This window comes from Hippocampus guttulatus, chromosome 17 (assembly GCF_054856545.1).
Source record: "Hippocampus guttulatus isolate MCC_2025c chromosome 17, RoL_Hgut_1.0, whole genome shotgun sequence".
Classification (NCBI taxonomy): Eukaryota; Metazoa; Chordata; class Actinopteri; order Syngnathiformes; family Syngnathidae; genus Hippocampus; species Hippocampus guttulatus.
In genome coordinates this window covers 6552240-6574116 of record NC_141277.1, presented here as the reverse complement: position 1 = coordinate 6574116, position 21877 = coordinate 6552240, and the positions used below count along the sequence as shown (strand labels likewise).

General features: G+C 42.1%; 3 protein-coding genes and 2 non-coding genes across 5 annotated transcripts; all 5 read right to left on the bottom strand.

The window, feature by feature from the left end:
* Window positions 1-310: 310 nt before the first annotated feature.
* pdcl (phosducin-like) lies at window positions 311-3537 on the bottom strand. Its single transcript, XM_086134846.1, has 4 exons — window positions 3329-3537; window positions 2350-2538; window positions 1320-1501; window positions 311-1016 (listed from the first exon to the last, which is right to left on the bottom strand). The coding sequence occupies exons 2-4, from the start codon at window positions 2522-2524 to the stop codon at window positions 450-452; spliced, it is 924 nt and encodes a 307-aa protein (XP_085990972.1). The 5' UTR covers window positions 2525-2538; window positions 3329-3537; the 3' UTR covers window positions 311-449.
* Window positions 3538-6072: 2535 nt separating this feature from the next.
* Window positions 6073-14590, bottom strand: LOC147191779 (prostaglandin G/H synthase 1-like). The gene is made up of 12 exons (XM_086134825.1): window positions 13459-14590; window positions 13231-13390; window positions 13064-13144; window positions 11414-11530; window positions 10126-10266; window positions 9884-10027; window positions 9619-9800; window positions 9059-9142; window positions 8689-8935; window positions 8183-8469; window positions 7723-7870; window positions 6073-7353 (listed from the first exon to the last, which is right to left on the bottom strand). Exons 2-12 carry the CDS (start codon window positions 13235-13237, stop codon window positions 7016-7018), a joined length of 1776 nt encoding a protein of 591 aa, XP_085990951.1. The 5' UTR covers window positions 13238-13390; window positions 13459-14590; the 3' UTR covers window positions 6073-7015.
* A 144-nt stretch (window positions 14591-14734) lies between these two features.
* On the bottom strand, window positions 14735-16699 carry rpl37 (ribosomal protein L37). The gene is made up of 4 exons (XM_086134856.1): window positions 16554-16699; window positions 15823-15958; window positions 15627-15711; window positions 14735-14845 (listed from the first exon to the last, which is right to left on the bottom strand). The coding sequence occupies exons 1-4, from the start codon at window positions 16554-16556 to the stop codon at window positions 14776-14778; spliced, it is 294 nt and encodes a 97-aa protein (XP_085990982.1). The 5' UTR covers window positions 16557-16699; the 3' UTR covers window positions 14735-14775.
* On the bottom strand, window positions 15005-15084 carry LOC147191778 (small nucleolar RNA SNORD72). The gene has a single exon (XR_015103611.1). It is a non-coding gene; the product is annotated as a small nucleolar RNA SNORD72 (small nucleolar RNA).
* Window positions 16029-16106, bottom strand: LOC147191777 (small nucleolar RNA SNORD72). The gene has a single exon (XR_015103612.1). It is a non-coding gene; the product is annotated as a small nucleolar RNA SNORD72 (small nucleolar RNA).
* Window positions 16700-21877: the final 5178 nt, after the last annotated feature.

The following is a 21877-nucleotide window of genomic DNA, read 5'->3' as shown; positions in this document are numbered from 1 at the left end:
GTGACAGGTGTTTTGTTTTCTTAACACGTCCCGACGTTAACATTATTAATTTATGACAACAAAATAGTGCAACACGCTGGTTGACTGGTTAACATGTCCGCCTCACAGTGCAAAGGTCCGGGATTCAATGGTTGTTTGTCGAGGTCTGCCCTACACTGGACAATAAAATTGAGATTTGGTTGTTTTCAACTGTATAAAGTTAGTATATGTGAGAAAAATTCACGCACATGAAAAAAATGTAACTATCATTTTATAAGAATAACATTGTAAATTTAAGAGTGAAAAGGCTGTTATTTAAAAGGAAAAAAAGTCAATATTGACAGAAAATTTATTAACTCACGAGTCATTTTCAGCCCCAAAAAAGCATGTTTATGAGGGGGGCATCCGTATATTTACAAGGAAAAAGACACGGATAAAGTGGATGCATAATATCAGTCAGAGAGCGCGCTCTAGTCTATGTCGAGGTCAGAATCGTCGTCGTCGCTGAGGTTGCTCTGAACGATGGCGCCGTTGCGGACGGTCTTGGCCAAGGTGGGGACCTTGTCAGGCAGCAGACCGTACTCCTGCAGCAGCGCTTCCACATCCACAGCGAAGAAGTCCTCACCGAGCTGGTCGGTGAGCCGTACGAAGTTGCCGATGAGCTCTCCGGCTTTGTAGACCAGCAGGGCAGGCAGGGCGCCATCCCGGAAGAGCGGACTGGTGCCGATGGCCGAGCTGCGCACGCTACAGAACTTGACCAGTGGATACTCTTGCGCCAGGCACGCCAGGCTGCCGCTCATGGCCTCGCAGCCGGCCGCGTCGGGCTCGTAGATGTGGATCATGACTGGCGTGTTCTTGTCCTCCTCATCCAGTGCCTCCAGGAAGTCCTCGCCGCTGGCCAGCTCCTGGACGCGCTCAAAGCGCTTCCCACGGCATAGCTGCCGCCGCATTTCCTCCATTCGCTGCGCGCGATAGTGCTGCAGGAAGTCCTCATCGTCCTCTTCCTGCTGGAGCATGTTATACTCCTGCATGGTCATCTGCGCGCACAAAATGTACCATCTGTACCGTGAATCTGTAGCAACATTGGCCTCGGGACCAATTGGGAATAGGAATCCACTGTATAGCTATCATGTCTAAATGTTTTTTAAAAATGTACGCAACATAAAGGTTAACAAGATTCGAGGAATTCTTTTTGGAGGGTGAAAAAAAAAGAGATGCATGTTTAACAAAAGAGAGTAATGTTTTGAAATGTGTCTCTCTGTTTAAAAGAGTTGCATTTTACACAAGAAGGGGACCAACATACACTAGTGTAAAAGTCACATCGTCATGGCATGGCTTACTTTGCCTTTGATTTTGTCCTGCAGCTCCTTCTGCTTCTGCTTCTCTTTTTCCAGGTCCAGGTCGGAGCGGCACGTCATGGACAGCTTCTTGATCAGGCGTTCCATCTCCTTCTTCTGCTCCTGCTTCTGCTCCACCTCCAGTTGCTTGTACTTCCTCCAGTCATTGATCACACCCTTTGGTCCTGAATGATCACAATAACCGCCGACATTCAATCTCACTTTTCATGCACTTTAAAAACACTTTTAAGACAATACAAATGCATTTAAGCTAGGCATGGCCCGATCTTAGGATTCTCATTGTATGATTACTGTGAACAAAAATATCGTCGTATCATGGTTTTTAAACGATGGCTCTGAAATGTCAATTTTTGAAATGTTAGGGTAAATAAAAACAGCACTTTTATCCCATCGAACACGATTAAATTTTGGACAAAATATAGAATAATTTGTACATTCAGACACATGCACCATGTTAAGTTTAAATTAAATAATTGTTAACATTCTTAGGCTGTTTCAGTTCTTCTTTGTAGGTCACAGTGTCCCATCACCGGTGACCTATTTTTAGAACAGGCTCCTTGACAATGTTGTCCTTGGGGCTAACTAGTATCTCCTGGCACCATTTCATTTAATTTTATTAGATTAATGCACATTAATCAACAGAGCAAAAAGGCATCCATGTTTGTACTGTCTCTTTCGTATTGGCCCCTCCCTCAACCTCTGTGTGTAACTGCTCACCCCTCTCCTCTTTCTCATCAAGGATGGCCTCTTTAATCAAAGACATGGCTGGTTTACTCAACTCTGCGGGCAGCCAGTCAAATTGTGCTCTGCTTAGAAGACTGCTCAAAAAAAGAAGCGCTCCTGACCGGCGATAGAGAGTATGAGCGGTTATCGAAACCTTGACTTTTTAAAACTATGGTAAAACTTAACTTGTCATCCATCTCACAATATATCTTTTGTAATATCCCCAAACATGTACACAAAAAAACAACAACAACAGCCGTTGCTTTCTATAGGTGTAAAAAACAGCTACCTGTGTTGACCGCGCTGCCATCCGCGCTGTAGTCCAGCTCAGGCTCATTGGCGGCGCTGTCTCGGATGGCTTTGGTGTCCCTCTCATTGTCCTCGTTATCGCTGCCTTCATCCTCGCTGCTGCTGTAGTAGTACTGCAGCTTCTCCCCCAGCAGCTTGTCGTCTAGCGTCGTCATGGCAATGGCTCACCCTATCGGGGCATAGTTATGACAGTGTGTTGGGTTAGGTTGAGATTTTTCAAGAATTAAGACTGAATATTAAAGAAAAGGTTCTACTTTTATATTTAAAATATATGTTCATTTGGTGTAAAATCTAAAAGAAAAAAAAGTCTTACAAGAATGATTCAACAGTTCAAAGAAAATTGTCAAAAGTAAAAGAAAAAAACAGGAATCAGAGAAAAAAACATTTAGAATGTCACAATCTTATGAGAAATTGTATCATTGTTGACAATAACAATAATTATATGTTAATTTATCATTATGATTTGTTTGATTTTATAGGAAATGTGTATTTCTACAAGAATAACGTAATATCAAGAGGAATATACTTTTACTTTACAGCAATAAAAACTTGTAAATTATTGTTGGTAAGTAAAGTTTTAAAACAACAGGTTTTTGGTGGCCGCAAGACTCGTTGACGGTGAAGGGCATCTGACAAAGGATGGACGGATTAACGATTTTTCGTGGTACGGATTGATAAATAAATCTACATGAAGTGGTCAGATGGTGTTTCGTTGTCAGTCATTTTGTCGACGTGAAAAATGCATTTTCACATTCAAGCTCTGTGCAGGTATCCCCGGGGTAAAGGAAAACAACCGAGTTATTAAGAAGTGGAACAACGTAATGTGGGCTCGGTGAGCTTTAGCCACCAACTCCCGTTACATTTAGCTAGCTTTGTACGCGGAAGGGAAATTTATCTCGAGACTGGTCCCTTTCAAATACTATAAGAGGAGAGTGGATGTGCATGCAATCGGCTCTTACCTTGTAGTCTGAGCAATTAGTTAGAGGTAAGTATATCGCCCGGCGTCCGTAATACTGTACTACTCTCAGCTAAGATGTTGTTGCTAAATCCCGTAAGCATCTGTCACTGGGCGTGATGCATTCGTGACATTAACAGAAAATTCGCAATCGCAATGACGCGCATCGGTGAATGACGTCTTTACACGTTTTGTATACTGTACACAAAACGTAGTCCGTGTCTATGTCTTCATATTAATTAACGTTGATATCTCAAACCTGAGTTGCAGATATCTAGATTTCCATTCCGGATACTACACGACGGATATTGCACGTAAATTGTAGATACAGCATCTGTAATGACGACTCCCATGCACATATAATGCAAAATCTGACTGAGACCGTGTATGTAGATTATCGATCTGTAATGTAGACTATAGATCTGTATCGACGAATCCCACGCACATAAATGGCAAAAGTGACGTTATTTGGCGAAATGACGTTGCGGGTATCGGAAATGCCGATTATGCATGAGAAAAAAGGGAGTTATCTGAGCTGCTCTTTTGTCACGAGGTGAAACTGATTTATGTCTGCAACACAAAACAATCGCTGTTAATTAATTAACATTAACAGATTAGAAAATGTATGGATGGATGAGCTTCTCCTCAACCTGGTGTACTTGAAGGCAACATGATGATGTCAGGCTTGGGGGCTTACCTTCACAGGCATTTCCAAATTTAACCAATAGATGGCAACTTGGTATAACACGTTACAAAGGGGTACTCGGTTTACGACTTGATTTCATTCCGTTCTTCTGCGCCGTAAAATAACATACGCTAACGCAAGTGTAACGTCAAACAACGCAAATCGGAAAAACAGCGCTATAGACCGTTCGTTGTGCGCAGTTCGTAACTTCGCAACCTATGTGTTCATTGCGACGTATGTCAGGACTGTCGTAAACCGAGGACACACTGTACAGTACACGCCTTTGAACATTTCACAGACTGTGGGATATGTGTTGCATCTGCATTTCAGTTTTGACAAAAAACGTCCACTTCAAAAATCGCAACTACATTCAGATACTGTATTTCTGGCATTATGGCGAGAGCGTACTACGTATTTCAATTTCTGGTTTATTTAAAAGGCTACTCTTTTCATTTCAAAATTTTGTACAAAATAATTATAAATTAATACAATAAAAACAATTTAGTCCTGGAATGAAATATTCTTAATTTAAAATGTTGGATGATGATTGGTTTCATGGTCTGAGCTTATTTTAGGTCCAAATAAAAACATTTTGTTTTTGTTGTAAATTAAATATGTGCACCTCTCCCTTGAATGGCAACGATCTGTTTGAGATAGCGAGAAGAGAAACAACTACGTGACCCTGTGTGCTCTCGTGACCTCCCACCACACTTTATATGTATTAAATACATTACAATGACTGTTTGGAAAGCCTCGTAGGACAAACTCTGCACATAGGAGCAGGGGCGGTTCTGGATCAATTTCACTGAGGGGGCCGGGCTGGGGCCAGGGGTTTTGATGGGGGGGCACATTCAACCCAGGGCTAAAAAGACAGATTCAAAATCTTATTTGACTTTTTATTTCTTCAGACTTTGAAATTGTAGTCATAACATTACAGTGATGAGAAAAAAACAGTATTAGGAGGGCTAAAATGTCTGCAAGCGTAACAATACGTCTGTTGGGAATATTCAAGTCAGGGGATGATATGGTACCAGCCTGCCGGGGACAAAAATTGCAAATACACTGAAGCTAGATGTTTTACATGCATATAATTATCCAAATTTTAAAAGGCAATGTCTTATATATTGATCCTGTTAAATAAAAATTAAAATAAAAAGGGAGACTAAAAAAGTTACACACACACACACACACGCGCACACGCACACAAACACGCACGCGCACACACACACACACACACACGCGCGCACACACACGCAAATAGCACTCGTGTCGTGGTAATTTCCTTCTCTGCGGACTGCTTCTCATTTTCCCGCTCATTTTTAAATGGCGCAGCGCACTAAAGGGTCCGACTAGAATGTTAAATCACGCACTTTGGTTCCACCTTTCGCGTCGGCGACTCGGCACGACTGCGTAATCTGCGCTCGGAGGGGGGGCCACAGGGGGGGGGGGGGCAGAATCGGTGCTACAGGGGCACTGGCCCCCGTTGCCCCCCCCAGAACCGCCACTGCATAGGAGGCCGAATCCAAATTGGAAGGCATATTTGCTTCTAACCCGTTCACCAGGCCCTTGTTAAACTTTCATAACAATACGGTATTATCATCAGCTTTCAGCAAATATTTGTATGAAAATCACTGGCCATAAATATACAACAGATGAATTAAAAACAGCTCATTGAAATCACGCGCCGTCCATAGCATCTAAATGTATGTCGTATGGTCGTAACCGAGGAACCACGATGCATGTTCTGCTCTTATAACAATATAAATGGCCAAAGAGGACAGGGTTTAAAAAAAAAAAAAAAAGACATACGCATTTAATAGAATTCAAATGAGGCATCAACAATGCAGCCTGTTTTTTATCAAAATGATCTGTTCTGTGAGATACTGCTTTTTTATCAACATTTCACATCCCGTGATTAAGTTCTCCAGTTTCGTGGCCGCTATCAGTTTTCCGTGTCTTGCCAAAAGAAACAATGCAGGTTGTGCATGGGGGCCGGGAAGTGAAGGTACCGACGGATCGCCTGCAAAAAGTGGAGGGAAATGAAAGGAAACCAAACAAAAGACTTTATTCGTCTCCAATTTTAATTAATGCACTTTTAACGGCTGCATATCTACAGCTCATCTTGCCAAATCTGTAATGTTTTTGTCAGAAAAAAGGACATGTACAGTCACAAATCAGAATACAAATGGTGACTTACGTTCAAAGCAAGTAAAACAAGATCCAAAATAAAAACAAAAGAGACAAAACGGAACTTGTGGGAGGTCCTGATGATTGTAAATTGGAGTACAGTTCCAGTAGCTGACTTAGGTTCAAAAAGTCGACACAAAATGTGAGCTCATGTGCTTATATCTTCTTGGGGTAAAGTGTCCAATTGCGCCAACGCTTTGCAAACAGATCTTTTTTCAAACGTAAAACACGAGTCAGTCTTTCCATTGTCTATAGTTCCTGTGTGACATCAAACCACTGATTTTGCTTAGGTGGCTCAGAGTTATACCAACGTCTAGTTTCTGCAAGGAGTATCTTAACCAAGTATTGATCCCTCTAGAGTGTTACAGTTTCAAGACAGCGCGTGACAACTGAATCTTATATTCAAGCACAATAATCAGGACTGCATGGACACGCTCCCAAAATGCTTTCAGTTTTTCACAACTCCAAGAAAAATGTGTGATGTGTGAATCCAAGCAACCGTATTGTCTCCAATAAACCTGGTGTGCTGCGGATGTTCTACTCTGGATTTTAGACGTGCCAATTTTTTTTTGAACTCTGTATGAAAGCTCTTCATCACAGCACTGCCAGACTCATGTTTGCAGGCAAACACCGTGCTGACTTCCCCACTTGAAGTTCCAAGTGTGAGGCTGCAAAAAAATAAAAATAACACGGCCGCGTGGAGGTGAACTGTGGATCCGATGTCCAAACAAGCTGCTTTGCCTCTTGGGAGAACGCCTTGGATGTTTCAAGCCTATTTGACTTGTGTTTTAGGGGACTGCGGAAGCCCCTCGAAACACGTCACAGCTCATCCGTCCTGACGCTTTGCTCCTCTGGCGGCACTCGGAACGCCACGTAAGGGCACGTCCTGGAATTGAGGCACACCAGGTTCTTGAGCGTGGCCGAGTTGACGATGTCGAAGCCCACGCGGCCCCCGAAAGTGCTGGGCTTCCAGTACTCGGGGGAGCAGATGGGGTTACCCAGGAGGCCTTTGAGGGAGAATGGCGCACCCATCTCCACCATGCTCTCTCCGAAGATAGCGCCCAGACGAGTCCTCTCCAGCAGCATGCCGGGGTAAAATTCAAGAGCGTCAATGTCGCCGTAAAGCTCTTCCAGAGTGAGCGCTATCTCCTCGTTATCTACCCCCACCCCCAAAAGATACAATCAATGACATCTTCAGTCAGTACACAAACCCTCGCTTTTAAAGCCAGCATATTGTTCAAACAGTGTAGCAAAACACAATTGAATAATGAAGTTAAGCGCCTCCCAAATTAGTTCAAAGCTTTTTCGGAATCGTTGGAGGTTAAACACAGTATAACAAGCGCCAACACCTTCCTGTTATTCCTCTGTACAGTAATTCACATCATGACACACACTGACAGTAATTATCAACTAGGGTTGGGCCACTTCCTCGTGGGGTGTCAATGTATTTTCAGGCTCGTCACACTCCCTTGTCAAATATGTCGATTACATCCATTTCGGCGGGCGGGTCACTTTGCTTTGCTCACCTGTGAACTCTCTGAAGGAAGCGTACGGCTTGAGATTAAAGCGTTTCCTGTACTCGTTGAAGGGCTGCATGCGGAGCTGCCGCGACTCCTTGATGGTCCTCACGGCTACAGGCGTCACCACAGGATTGACGTTGTGGCCCCCGCCTATCTGCGAGCAAAACAAAACACATATCGGACCACCGTAGATCGCTAATTTTGTCCATTGGACAGCACAAAAAAGAGCCCAAAACCGAGAACTGGTCAATTATTCGAGCGAGAGGTGAGATAACCCCTTGACTGGTGCCCTGCCAATCGCAGTGATGCAAACAAACACAGTGAAGCTCATGAAACAAAGAGCCAAGTCATTCCCGACTTCAAAAGGTGAAGAAACAAAGCCTCAGCGCCATTGCCAAAAAAGCTTCACTCTGGTATTTGGCTATTTCTTCAGATCGAATTACCCTGTAGTCTGAAGGATCGTTACCTGGCCGGCCACTTGGCGGGAGAAGGCGTCCACCAGCTTGTCCACGCCGTAGTGCGTGAGCACGGACGTGTTGAAGAGGAACTGCGTGTAGACGAGCTCGTCCCCGTTGATATGGAAGCTATCGGGCATCAAGGGGTGCCAGTGGTAGAGCTGGCTGAACTCCAGGGCGATGCGGTTCCCGTACTGGAACTGGGCGTGAAAGAGCAGGGTGGGGTCGAACTTTAACTGCAGCAGGTAGCCGCTGAGGTGCTGAACATATTCTTCGATCACTATTCGGATGGTCTCACCTGGGGAGGGCAAGAAATGTGATGAAAACCCTATAAAGGGAGGTGGGGGTGGGGGGCACTAAACGTACATACATATTACAAATAACACAATGCAGCTGTCCAATCACAAAATTCATATAAAGTCGTCATCATTCAAAGTTAACATAAACTTGACCTATAAACCTTCAATTTTAATTTCGTTCAAAATAAAATGTAAAAAGAAATGTGCAAGTGGCTCACCAATGATGATGAGCCGCGCGGTCTGGAACAGCTGCTCGTCATCCCAGCTGGGATGCTCCGCTTTCAGGACGTCGCAGACTCTGTTGTGCTCCCTCAACCACAGCGTGGCATACAATCCCAAGCCGGGCAGAAGTCCAAATACTTCATGGCCGATAGCTAACTGGTCCTTGGGGTCCACACCTGGTGGGTAGCTCATCTTGATGGGAGCTTCGGCTACAGAGGGAGGGTACATCTCGCCATCAATCAACTAATGGGGAAAAGAATAGCACAACAAGGACCTAACACTTAACATGCATTTTCATATTTACTTTTTTTTTTTAAAGCTAACTAGCAGGTAGCAGCTAAAGCAAACAGTAAAGCTGTACTCCACCTGATATTTAAGTTTTCCATCTTTTAAAAGCCGGAGCTTCAGTTGCCGCTCCAGGTTATCTCCGTAAACATGTCCCGCATCTACCTGCACAACAGATATTATGCTAAGTTGACAATTTTTTTAATCACTTTTATAAATGAAAAGTGTCAAATAATGAAAATGTATTATTCAAGAATAATTCTAGCTGTTGTACAAAACAAAGACCCAAGTTGGAGTATGAAAAATGTTATGACCAAATTTGACAAAAATATTTTTAATCGACCTAATATTACGAGAGCGATCATGGATTTTTACCCCACCAAAGTTATAATATTACAAAAAAGTTGGAATATCAAAACCAAAAAGTTTTACAATGAGTAAAGGCAAAATATTACAAGGACAAAAATGCTCTTCTATGATCTAAAATCCACATCACACCAGCAGCCTGATTTCATTTTCCACAATCTGTTAATTAGGGCGTTCCCCAAAGGTCCCTTCTTGCCACCCTTTCAATTCCCATTGAGCCATCTTCTACTTATCTACTAATACACTAAACATACCCCCCACCCCCGTGAACTAACCCCATGCGCAAGGGCCTTTGTGAAGCCCAGGCCCATGCGGTTGTAGGTCTTGAAAAACTGGTGGGTGAAGTGCTGTGCAAAGAAGGCGAACATGAGGTTGGAGCCCTGCGGGTCAGGCCTGAATGTCCTTCTTTTTAGCAGCTTCTCCACTAGCAGCTCAGGGTCAGGCAGCCCAGCTTTCCCTAATGAAAACAGATGTCACAACTTTTTGAGGGCTTATCAAAAACAACAACCCCCATAATGTTCCACCAGGTGATTTCCTAACCTTTGACACCCAGAGGTGTCGGGCAGTCTTCTGGCACTGGCGGAAGAATCCGAGTGTAGTAGCTTAGGTTGTAGTAGGACTCCCAGCTGAGGTAACCGTATTTTGAATTATATGTTGGAGGGCTGGGAATTAAGTTGGACCTCACTAATCACACACACATATATACAAAAATATGTTTGAAATGTCTCAAATCATTTTAAAGAGTTTCCTGTTCGGGGGGGGGGGGGGGGGGGGCTCGAGACCTGTTAGGACAAGCCGCATCAGAACTTCCCGCAGGAAGGTGTTGTTGACGACGTCCCAGAGCCAGCGGAAGTGGGTGAGAATGTAGTGCACCGTGTCCGCTCCAGGCTTCAGGAGGTCACGCACCCGAGTCCAGAACTCCGCTGTATTAATACAACAAAGGGTGATCAAGAGTGAACGATCAGCATTAAGGGATGGGTGGCCAGTGCCCCACCAGAAATAAGATAAAAGCAAAAATGTTTTTAAAATCATATTAAAGCTGTTTTTGTGTTTGTCTCTTCTGGTTCAATTTGTATTTTGCATTATGTTTTTTAAACTCGGCCCCCAAAGTCAGTTTCACTGAGCGACATAACATTTTTTGGTAGGCTTCTTGATCATCCTCAGCATCCAGCTCAAGAAAATGGCTTTTTTTTTCTGAGCCTAGATTTCCTTGATCTTAAAAGTCTTCCAAAGGATGTTGGATCAGATCACGCAATCGGACCCAGACTTCAACCGGACCTATCCTGGCTCCCTGCCAACCCAAACACTGCAGCACTCCCGCATTAAGAGCTCAAATTTGGCCCAAGTGTCGGTATGCGTTACACAACAGAGGGGTAATGTGAGGGCTTCCTTGTTCTTATGAAGCAGAGCGGCAGAGTTGCCTTCACACATTTTGGTCGAGAACAGTGGTTTGGCAAAGAATGACTCGCACGCTACATCTGGCCAGCACCCAGAATTGCCATTTCCCAGAATCCTGGAATATTTTTGCAGCAATTTTTTGCCCCTTTCCCTTTAATTGATTCATTCATCAAAATGTTTTTATAATTGATTATTCATTCATTTATGTTATAACATTGGTTCATCTATTTCCTTTAGGTGAATATACCTATTACTTAAAACTTACCCACATATGACCTGGGCCATCTCTCTGTTTTAAAAAATAATATGCGACACAAAAGAGGTTTATATTTTGATGTCAATGTAATATTTGTACACAATGTACTTTCACTTTTTTTTTTTAAAAATAGATACTATTCAGGACACCTGATTTGTCATATTCTCTTGTGATTTATGGATCAAACCTGAATTTAATGCAAAACACTATGTGCCTTGGCTTCAGGAAGGTTGCGTCTCGAGAACACTGTCACGTGTAATACCCGCTCTTACGTTCTCATTTTAAAGCGGTAACCCCCCCCCCCCCCTTCATACTCTCCATCTGGGATAGTTCAAATTCCTCTCTTTCCCCAAAGAGGATATGAAGGGACGTCACAGATGCAAGGCGCGGAGGTGCGGGGGGGTGAATGGACTCACGGATGGTGCAGTTCTCCCCATGGTAGCCGGTGCGGGTGCAGTCGCACTCGTAGCGGTTGTCTGCGTATCTTACGCACACGCCCCGGTTCTGACACGGCAAGTAGCAGCACGGGTTCACTGCGGAGACAAGTGTCAACAAGTGTCAGTGTCACCTATTCAAACCCAAGATTCTTTTATTAAAAAAAATATTTAGATAGACACAGATGTGATTCTCTACATCTGGTTTATTAAAAAAAAAAAAAGACTTAAAGGCTGTAAAAGTCATTAAACAGCCAGTACTGGATGGATCTTGGTTGTGGAAACCACTTGCCAAATACATGACGTAGTATCATATTGAATCCACTTCCTTTGGGAAAGTGTCTCATTCTTGGTGGAGCTATAAGATGTGACTGCCGCTGTCACCGCGATGCACCGCCGTTTGACAACTGTAAATATGGCACACTGAGAGCAGTTACAAACTGTGGATTTTTGATGCCAATGAAATGACTTAATCTCTCCAATAATTAGATCACATGACGTAAAACAAACCTGGGAAAGACCTGATGCTCAGAGCCAGAAATAAAATAGACCATGTGTAGTGTGTTTATCTTGACAGATATACTGTATAAACTCTTGAGTCAGATCCCTGTAGGGGAGAAAAAAATAGGCTAAGGGCTCCATGTTACTGGAGCTCACAAGCAGAGGAATTCCATGTACAAGAGTGTGTGTGTCATAGACACGACCCAACAGGTGGAATAAACAGACCAATGCTGCTAAATTATTCCTAATTGCTTTCAAATGTGACACACTGCTTGTACAGTGTAGACTCAATGGGAAAAAAAGCGCCAAGAGCACTCTCTCCAGACGAGCTTCAGCATGCCCCTCTCGGCCCCCATCCGTGCCAAAGACACTCAGCAGACCTCATCTGCCTGCTATGTGAACTCGGCCCACGCCGTTTAAATGCGACCAGAGTCATTTTACAGATTGCTTGTCAGAACCGGCGGGAAAATAGCTCAGAGCCAAATGTGAATGGCAGATGACATGATGCGGGACGGAGCACAAAATGTACCGCTGTTTTAATCTTGTGAAGAAGATAACCTTGGAAGGGAATGAGACTATAGTTTAAACTGTTTGTTCGTATGTCTTTAAGAGCTGATAACACCCAATCCTATTGTGTGTGTGCTGGCATAAGAGGTTGGCCGGTCACTACACTGGTCAAACCGCATGTCTGACCATAAAGTCGCGCATGTAAAGTGTTTGGTGACAAGAACAACATGTTTCTACAGCAACTCATCCTTCCCAGAGGGGGGTTCATGTGGACAGAAAGCAGATGTCATTGATGATGTGATAAATCCAGCACTCCTCAATAAGACTTTAGAAATAATTCAGTGAATTGTAATTAACTCCGTTGTTAACATTTGAGTACTTACACACACAGTAAATCACACTAACGCATAGTTTCCTAAAAGTCACTCTGCATGACATTTTTTGCCCATTTGTTTAATATAGATTTTTTTTCCCTCCCACTTGTCTTCCAGGGGTGAAATAGCCTTGGCGGGATGTGCTTTAGTTACCGGTAATGTTTAGTTTCCACAATCGGCCCATTATGTCAAAGATGTCGACGCAAATGGCCAAAAAGTGCGCATATTGACCGAGTAAACATTTGCCTACCTGTGTCGGACATCACCTCATCCCCACTGCACGCAGGTTCCCGCAGCAATAGAAGAATGCAGAAGTATCCCAGGATAGAGGCTACACACCGGGCAGGAAGACGAGAGGGAGAAACCGGTGGGTTTACGTGTAAGGATATCACGTTTGTAACTTCTTTTCGAACTTACAACTCATCACAGCAGCTCAGCGCGATGTCATTCAAAGAACGGGGAAATACGATAGCTTCAAATCCGTCGCTGAGGAGTCGAGCCGGTGGAGCGAGAGCTCGTGAGTGGGCTGGTTTAGCTGCGGTGTGCGCGGGAATAACCCGCCGAGGAGAGCTTTCACCTGCGGGCAGAGAAAGTAAGGAGACGAGCGGGGGGCGCTCCCGGCGCTGCTTGGCTAACTGAACTCACCTCCTTGGTGTGCACGACATCGCCCCCTGCCAACAATCACGTGGCATGACATGAGCGAACACCTGAGCCACGAGCTGTTGACAGATAATGACATCACGGTATAGGTAACGAGTAGACCAATCATGGCTGAAACCCAAAAACAGATAAGCTGTGATTGGTTGTTACCCTTAGGTACTGTGATGTCATTTTTAATCGACAGAAAGTGGCAACATATTCCTGAGATGGATAAAAACGTGTGGATTTTGTTGCTTAATATTCTCCCAAGGCAACAGTAAACAGCATGTGAACATTTCTGGCATTTCCTCAGTTTCGTTTCTTTTTTTCTAAAGCAAAATACCAAACACGAAATATCACTCTGAAGAGCTCAAGTCTACTGGAATTCTATTTACATGAGCTGCCCAGGACATTCAAACATTCAAAAGTAATGGGCCTCAAATGGCAAGATTCCAAATTGTGGCAGAAACCGTGACCAGATTTTTTTTTACAAGTAAAGAAATTACATCAAGATTCTCAAAAAACTTGATGATTCAGATGAACAAAAAGATCTGTGAATCGGGTCCCCCTTGACCAAAGTAAGGCAAGGAGGTCTGATTTTGCTGAGGAGGAAAATACCGTGTTATATCCATTTCAAATACTGATTCAACTAGTAGAAACCCAAAGAGATAAAGCATAACGAGGATTTTTTTTTAAAAAAAAGGAATTTTATGGAAAAAAGGGAGATGGTGGGAGTGAAAGTTGACTGAATTTTAAGCATTGCAGGCCAACTGTTAAACATTACAGCAGTTAGGCAAGGGCCTCACAGGCTGGCGTCAGAGCCTCAAAAAAAAAAAGCTTAAAATGTGCAAAGAATACTGCGCTATCATTAAAGTTCTTTAGGCTTAACTTTTCCCAAGTCCTCAAAAGTGGACTGAATAAATGCTGATGCGGGAAGACCACCCTCAAGTTTTCCAGTTGCAACAGAAAAAAAAATCCAGTTCTGCCTCATGCCATCATGGGAGAAAGCTGAGGATTGTTTGGATTTTGTATAAATATTTAAGAGTTTTTGTTGTTAGGGGTGTCCAGAAGCAAGTGAACTTGGACAGACGCACATTTGATTTGCAATGTTATTTTCAGTTGACTTTGATGCTGCTGAAAGCCTCACACAAATTAGTTTCCTCTAATCATTTATTTTGCTCATATTTAAAAAGAGAGGGAACAGGTGGTGTCTTGATATAGAAGTATAATCTTTCAAGAAAAAAAAAAGTTCAATTTCATCTGGAACAAGACAAGAATGAGCTTTGTGTGTTGGTCACATTTATTTAAACAAAAATGTGTCTTTTAGGAGGAGCTGGAGGCCGCCACCGCAGCACGCCTGGGCTTGGGGGTGGTACCTTCCCGGAAACCATTCCTGGAAAATTTCAAGAGAAAACAAAAAAAAAAAAAAAAGATGGCACACGATTCAGATAGCTTCCAGAATATGTGAAAAAGAGTTTCCAAAAGGCGCTTCAATGTGATATTTACTTTAATTTGAGAAAAATGCCCATACTAGGCACCTCTCGTGATACTTAACTTGCCTCAGAGACTTGAAAAGGAATCACTCTGATTTCATATGTTCAGACATTTATTGTTCACCATCATTGGCAAGCATTGCTGATAAACATCATTGTGGTAAAAGGTCGTCACATTTCGATTTGACCAATTTCCAAAAAAATGGAGGCTGACTTTTACTGAACGGCAGCGAATGCAGTGCATTTTTAACGTGACTTAGCTTTCCCCAATTACAAATTTGAATTTCCGTATTGTACTCAGTTGAGCCGTCACTCCAAACCACTGTAATGTCAGTTTTACAGATGCCACAAAATTGCCGTGGTAAAAGTATTACTTATTCGTCTCAAGGGGGCTGACAACCCTGAAAATGACACCACAGTTGCTCAGGTAACAACCAATCACGGCTCAGCGTGCCAATGTTACCTGACCAAACAGACAACAAGTGAGCCGTGATTGGTCGGTACCTTAGTAACATCAATGTTATTTTCATTCGAAATCAAAAGACAAAAAGAAGTGGATCTTGCCACTTGATTCATATTCCATAAATGCAGCATTAATCAGAATAGCGTGTTTAGACTAGTGAGGCCGAACACTGATCGAGTATTGCTTAACTATCAATGTCCCATGTGAGTTAATCTTACCTGAACCGACGGTACACAACCTTGAGGTGCCTCAGACGACCAGTGCCAGTGGTGTTCCTCCTCTTGGCCTTTGCGCTCCAGTTGTCTAGAAAACAAACAAATCATTTTTTAATAAACGGTTAAAAAGTGTCTAGTCTGTCATTCATTTTCACAAGCCACCTCATAGCTCTCCACACAAGAAAAAATGTCAACTTACACTTTCTCTTGCGCTTCTCGGGGTAGCCACACTTCCCACAGGAGGACTTCTGCAGGTGGTAGGCTTTGGAGCCACAACGACGGCACAGGGTGTGCGTCTTGTTCCTGCGCTTACCGAAAGAGGATGTTCCCTTCGTCTAGAGGATGACAATTAAAAATGAATTGGCACCAAATCCCAAGCGCCTCAGTACCAGTACAGCTCTGGAGGTCTTGTCTCAGTTGAAGGCATGATTGAATCATATAGTATTCATTGGTTCAGACATTTTAGAACATCATAGACAAGACTATATGCAATTGAAACGCTCCGTGCATCACCGCTACAATGACATGCATCATATTTACTCATAAGCGTCAGCTCAATGAGACGCTCATGATGTGGCAAGACGACGCGTAAAACTCAGGCATCAAAGACTTTACAACGAATAAAATTCACGAACACAACTGCGGCATACTAAAATACACATTTCCCAGCATACAACGGAAAAGTCCAGAATAGGACTTGATTCAATTTGAAGACCATAGTGTGGCCCGAACGTCAATGCTAAGGAGCCGGCTAGCTACTTCCATAACTAAAACCTTGAAGTTGTCAAATATCCACTTTATTTACAACAAATACATCACTCAAAAAGCAGCTAAGCTTAGCCGACAACTAAACAGTCGTAATCGGTAAGCGATGAGCTGCACGCTTCCAAGATGTTTCAAGATTTTAGCTGTACAGCATTGCCAGCTTACCATTGTCGTACAGCGGCCGAGGGATAAGAGACCGGAAGAGAGGCCAGCGCGCTCTCAAATTACATCCGTGCTTGTTTCTGTGTCACGCCGAAAAGGGTCCGTTGTTCAAATTGTTGCTTTTGTTTTAAACGAATAATTTACCCATAAAAACATTTTTTATATTACACACTCATTATCAAATACTGAAATGAGGCAAAACGGAGCAAGTGTGTAACACCAAGTCTATGTTATTTGTTGAAAACATTTCAACAAATAACTAGTTCCCATTTCTGGATATATATACATATATCCATCCATACATTTTCCGAACCGCTTGATCCTCACTAGGGTCGCGGGGGGTGCTGGAGCCTATCCCAGCCATCTCCGGGCAGTAGGCGGGGGACACCCTGAATCAGTTGCCAGCCAATCGCAGGGCACACAGAGACAAACAACCATCCACGCCCACACTCACACCTAGGGACAATTTAGAGCATCCAATCAGCCTGACATGCATGTTTTTGGAATGTGGGAGGAAACCGGAGCACCCGGAGAAAACCCACGCAGGCCCGGGGAGAACATGCAAACTCCACACAGGGAGGCCGGAGCTGGAATCGAATCCGGTACCTCTGCACTGTGAAGCCGACGTGCTAACCACTGGACTACCGGGCCGCCTATATTTGTTTGTTTGTTTGTTTATTGAACATAAAACATATATACAGTAATAATTTGACAGAAAATAAGGTAGATAAAAAAAGTAAAAAGAAAGAAATCAATCTTCATTCAACACAGTTATTATGTTCAAGGGAGTAGGAAGAAGTAAAAAACTTATCTAGTCCTACCCCGTTATGTGATTGTATCTAATAAATCATTTTTATATCAATCAGAAAAGTAAGAAGAAAGAAGTCTCCATTAAGGTAATCTTAACCGTGATATTTTTACAACTTTTGGTTTGTATCGGGATTATATACTTCCACACCCTGACACTCTTGTGTCAATTTTCTCTTAAATTCATAATGGATATTTATATACCTTTCTCTATTTATCAACTTAGTTCTGATTTATCATTATATTTAATGTTTTGAATTTATCATTTTAACTCTGATTGATGTAGGTTGTTTGTACTATTTTTTTGAATTTGTTTTTTAACTCAGCAAGCGATTTACTCATTTTCAGGTCCGTTTCGAGATTATTCCACAGATTAACACCTTTGATAGATACACTTCTTTGCTTGATGTTTGTTCTTGTTTTGAGTTTTTTGAATAAGTTGGTACCTCTTAAATCATAGCTGCTTTCTCGAATTTCGAAAAACTTCTGAATGTTTTGGCAGAGCAGGTTATTGTGTGCTTTGTACATTAATTGGGCGATTTTAAAGTCAACCAGGTCATAAAATTTCATCGTATTTAATTTGATAAATAGTGGATTTGTGGGTTCCGTATATTTTGATCTATTAATAATTCGAATTGCTTTTTTTTGTAGGTTGAGAATAGGGAGTGTGTTTGTTTTGCAGGCATTTCCCCATATTTCCACACAGTAGGTCATATATGGTAATAATAATGAAGTGTACAATGTGTACAAAGATCTCTTATTTAGCACTTCCTTGGTTTTGTAGAGGATCCCTACGGTTTTGGCTATTTTTCTTTTTACGTTATCGATATGTGGCTTCCAACATAGTTTTGAGTCTATTACTAATCCGAGAAACTTGGTTTCATACGCTCTTTCTATCTCAATTGAGTTTACCATAATTTTAGCTTGGTGTTTGATTGGTCTTGTGCCAAAAACAATTAACTTCGATTTTTTCAGGTTAAGTGACAATTTATTTCTGTCGAACCAGTTTTTTAATTTGTTTAATTCGTTTTCTACGGTTGTCAGGAGCTGTTTCAGATTTATTCCAGAACAGTAGAAAGTTGTATCATCAGCAAATAGGACACATTTAAATTGTTTTGAGACCTTGCAGATATCATTTATATATAAGATGAATAGTTTTGGACCAAGCACTGACCCCTGAGGAACTCCGTGAGTGATTTTTAGTTGATTCGTTTTTTTATTGTTGAGTTGCACGTACTGATATCTGTTTTCTAAATAACTTTTTATCCATTTATAAGCTACACCTCTAATGCCATATCTTTCTAGTTTTTTCAATAATATACTGTGATCTATTGTGTCAAAAGCTTTTTTTAGATCTAGGAAAACCCCAACAGTAAATTCTTTGTTGTCTATATTAGTGGCTATTGCTTCCACAAACTCCATAACTGCCATTGAGGTGGTCCGCTTTTCCCTGAAGCCATATTGATTCTCACTTAACAGCGCATGCTTTTGTATAAAGCTATCAAGTCTGCGAGAAAATAGTTTTTCTAATATTTTTGAAAATTGTGGTAGTAGTGATATTGGTCTATAATTTGTAAACCGATGTCTTTCTCCACTTTTATAGATTGGAATAACTTTAGCAATTTTCATTTTTGATGGAAAGATACCAGCTTTGAATGACAGGTTGCATATGTGCGTGAAAGGTCGCACTACATATTCTATAATCTGCTTTATTATTGTCATGTCAATATTAAAGCAATCAGTTGACTTTTTATTTTTAAAAGTTTTTATAATATTTGATACTTCTTCTTGTTTTACAGCAGTAAGGAACATCGTGGAGGAGTTTTTTTCTACATATCTATCTATTTCAAACAAGTTTGTTGGATCAGGAATTTGTTTTGCTAGGTTACTGCCGATGTTGACAAAATACTCATTAAATTCAGTTGCTATTTCTGCAGTTTTTTCCAAAATAGTATTTTTGCCTTTGATAAAATACTCTGGATAATCCATTTTTTTAGGACTATTTCTGATTACTTGGTTAAGTATCTTCCATATTTCTTGTGTGTTACTTTTATTCTGCTCTAATAGTGCATGATAATGATCTCTTTTACTGGTTCTTATAATATTTACTAGTTTATTTTTATAGGTCTTATATTTTTTTTCTGCTTCTTCAGTTCTCAATTTTAAAAACAATTTATATAAATTGTTTTTCTTTTTACATGCGTTTTCTATGCCTTTCGTTATCCATGGCTTACTTGGGTCTTTATACTTTTTGGAGACTTTAGTTAATGGAAAATGTTTATCATATAAGGAGATTATGGTAAACTGAAATACTTCAAACGCTGTATTTGGGTCTTCGTTTGAATAGACCTCGGTCCAGTTTTGTTTTTCTAGGTCTTGCTTAAAGGCGTCGGTGGAGCGTTGGGTTCTTAGTCTTATTTCTGTTATGCGAGTTGTTGACTTAGCTTTTCTATCAAAATAATTATGAAAAACTGCAAAAACAGGTAGGTGGTCACTTATGTCATTAATGAGAAGTCCACTTTCCATTTTATGGTCAATCTTATTTATAAATATGTTATCTATTAATGTGGCCGTGTCAACTGTTATTCTGCTAGGTTTCAGGATTACTGGGAAAAAGCTGTTGCTGTACATAGTATTTATGAAGTCGGTTGTTTTTTTGTGTCCATTTGGGTTTAATAAGTCAATGTTAAAGTCACCACATATTATTCGTGTTTTCTTATCGTTGTTGTAACTGAGCATATCTGTTAGTTTTTTATTGAATGTGTCAATACATGATCCTGGTGTCCTATAGATGCAACTTATGATGATATTTGATGCCTTTTTATTATGTATTTCAATGGTTAGACATTCCATTAGGTTTTCTATTGTGTTTGTCAATCTCTCGATTTTACTGCATTTAAGTGCTTTGTCTACATATATTGCAACCCCCCCTCCTTTTTTGTTTTCCCTATTAGTTGCAAACATTTCATAACCTTCTATTTCCATTTCAGTTGTTTTATCTTCATCAAGCCAAGTTTCTGATATGGCAATTATTTTGAATTTATTGAATTTAGTCAGGTATTCTTTGATTTTTGTGAAGTTTTTATAGAGACTTCTACTGTTTAAGTGTATTACTGAAAGTGCATTTTCCAATTTTATATTAGTGTTGAATTGTTCATCCAGGTAATAGTCAGAGTTTGTTACCCTTTGTTTGTTCTGGAAGAAGTTGTTGTCTGGGTCCAAATTGTTCTCGGGATCGAATGGCTTATAGTCAATATCTTCAAAGGGTTGGAAGTCCATGTTTTTGGGATGTGAATTTCCCGCTCCCACGCGGTCGTCGCTGGCTCCCTCGCGGTCGTCGTTGGTTCTCTCGCTGTCGTCGCTCGCTCTCTCGCCGTCATCACTGGCTCCCTCGCGGTTGCTGGCTGGACGTCTCCTGGGTCCCTCGTGGTCGCTGGCTCCCTTGCGGTCGTCGCCGACTCCCTCACGCTCGCTGGCTGGCTGCCTCCTGGCTCTCTCACGCGCGCTGGCTGGTTGTCTCCCGGCTCCCTCAGGCTCGCTGTCTCCCGGCTCCCTCGCGGTCACTGGCTCCCCTGCTGTCGTCGCTGGTTTCCTCTCGGTCGTCTCTGGCTCCCTCGCGGTGGTCGCTGGCTGGTTGTCTCCCGGCTTCCTCGCGGTCGCTGGCTTCCCTGCAGTCGTCGCTGGCTTCCTCGCGGTCATCACTGGCCCCCTCACGGTCGGTCGTCGCTGGCTCCCTCGCGGTCGGTCGGTCTTGAAAAAGTTATTGTCCGGGTCCAAGTTGTTCTCAGGGTCAAATGTCTTGTGGTCAGTAGGGTTGGAAGTCATCAAAGGGTTGGAAGGGTCATCAAAGGGTTCGAAGTCCATGTTTTTGGTATGTGAATTTCCTGCTTCAGTAGGGTCAGAGTTTTTATCTTCGGGTGGTGAATAATTCTCAGTATGCTGCTTGATGGTGTTGAACTCGAGCCTGTTGTGTTGGAGTACTGGTGCGGGGGTGGACGATAAGTTTGTCATGTCTTAAGTAGGCAGTTTCCCCTCTGTCACGTGCAGCTTTTAATTTTGGGAGGAGCTCTTTTCTTTTTTGTCGTACGGCATCTGTAAAGTCTTCGTTGATGTAGATGTTGGAGCCTTTTAAGTATTTTGCTTTTTGTAGGATCCTTGATCTGTCCTTGTATTTGAGAAATTTCACCACAACTGGCCTCGGACGAGGTCTTCCAGGTTCTTGTCTTCCTGTGCGGTGAGCTCTCTCCACCTCAATTTGCCCCTGTATCAGCAGCTTCTCCTTGAGGATTTTTTGAACTTTTTCCTCTGTTTCAGTCCACGTTTCTCCCGGTTTTTCCTCAATTCCATCAATTACCAAGTTGTTTCTTCTTGACTGTCCTTCCAAGTAGTCCATCTTGTCTGTTAATACAAGCATGCCGTCACATATTTTGTAGAATTCTGTTTGCATGTCTTTGGAATGGCCAGTTTGACAGATTAGATTTTTTTTAATGTCGTCTACCTCTTTTTGGGTAAAGTTGATG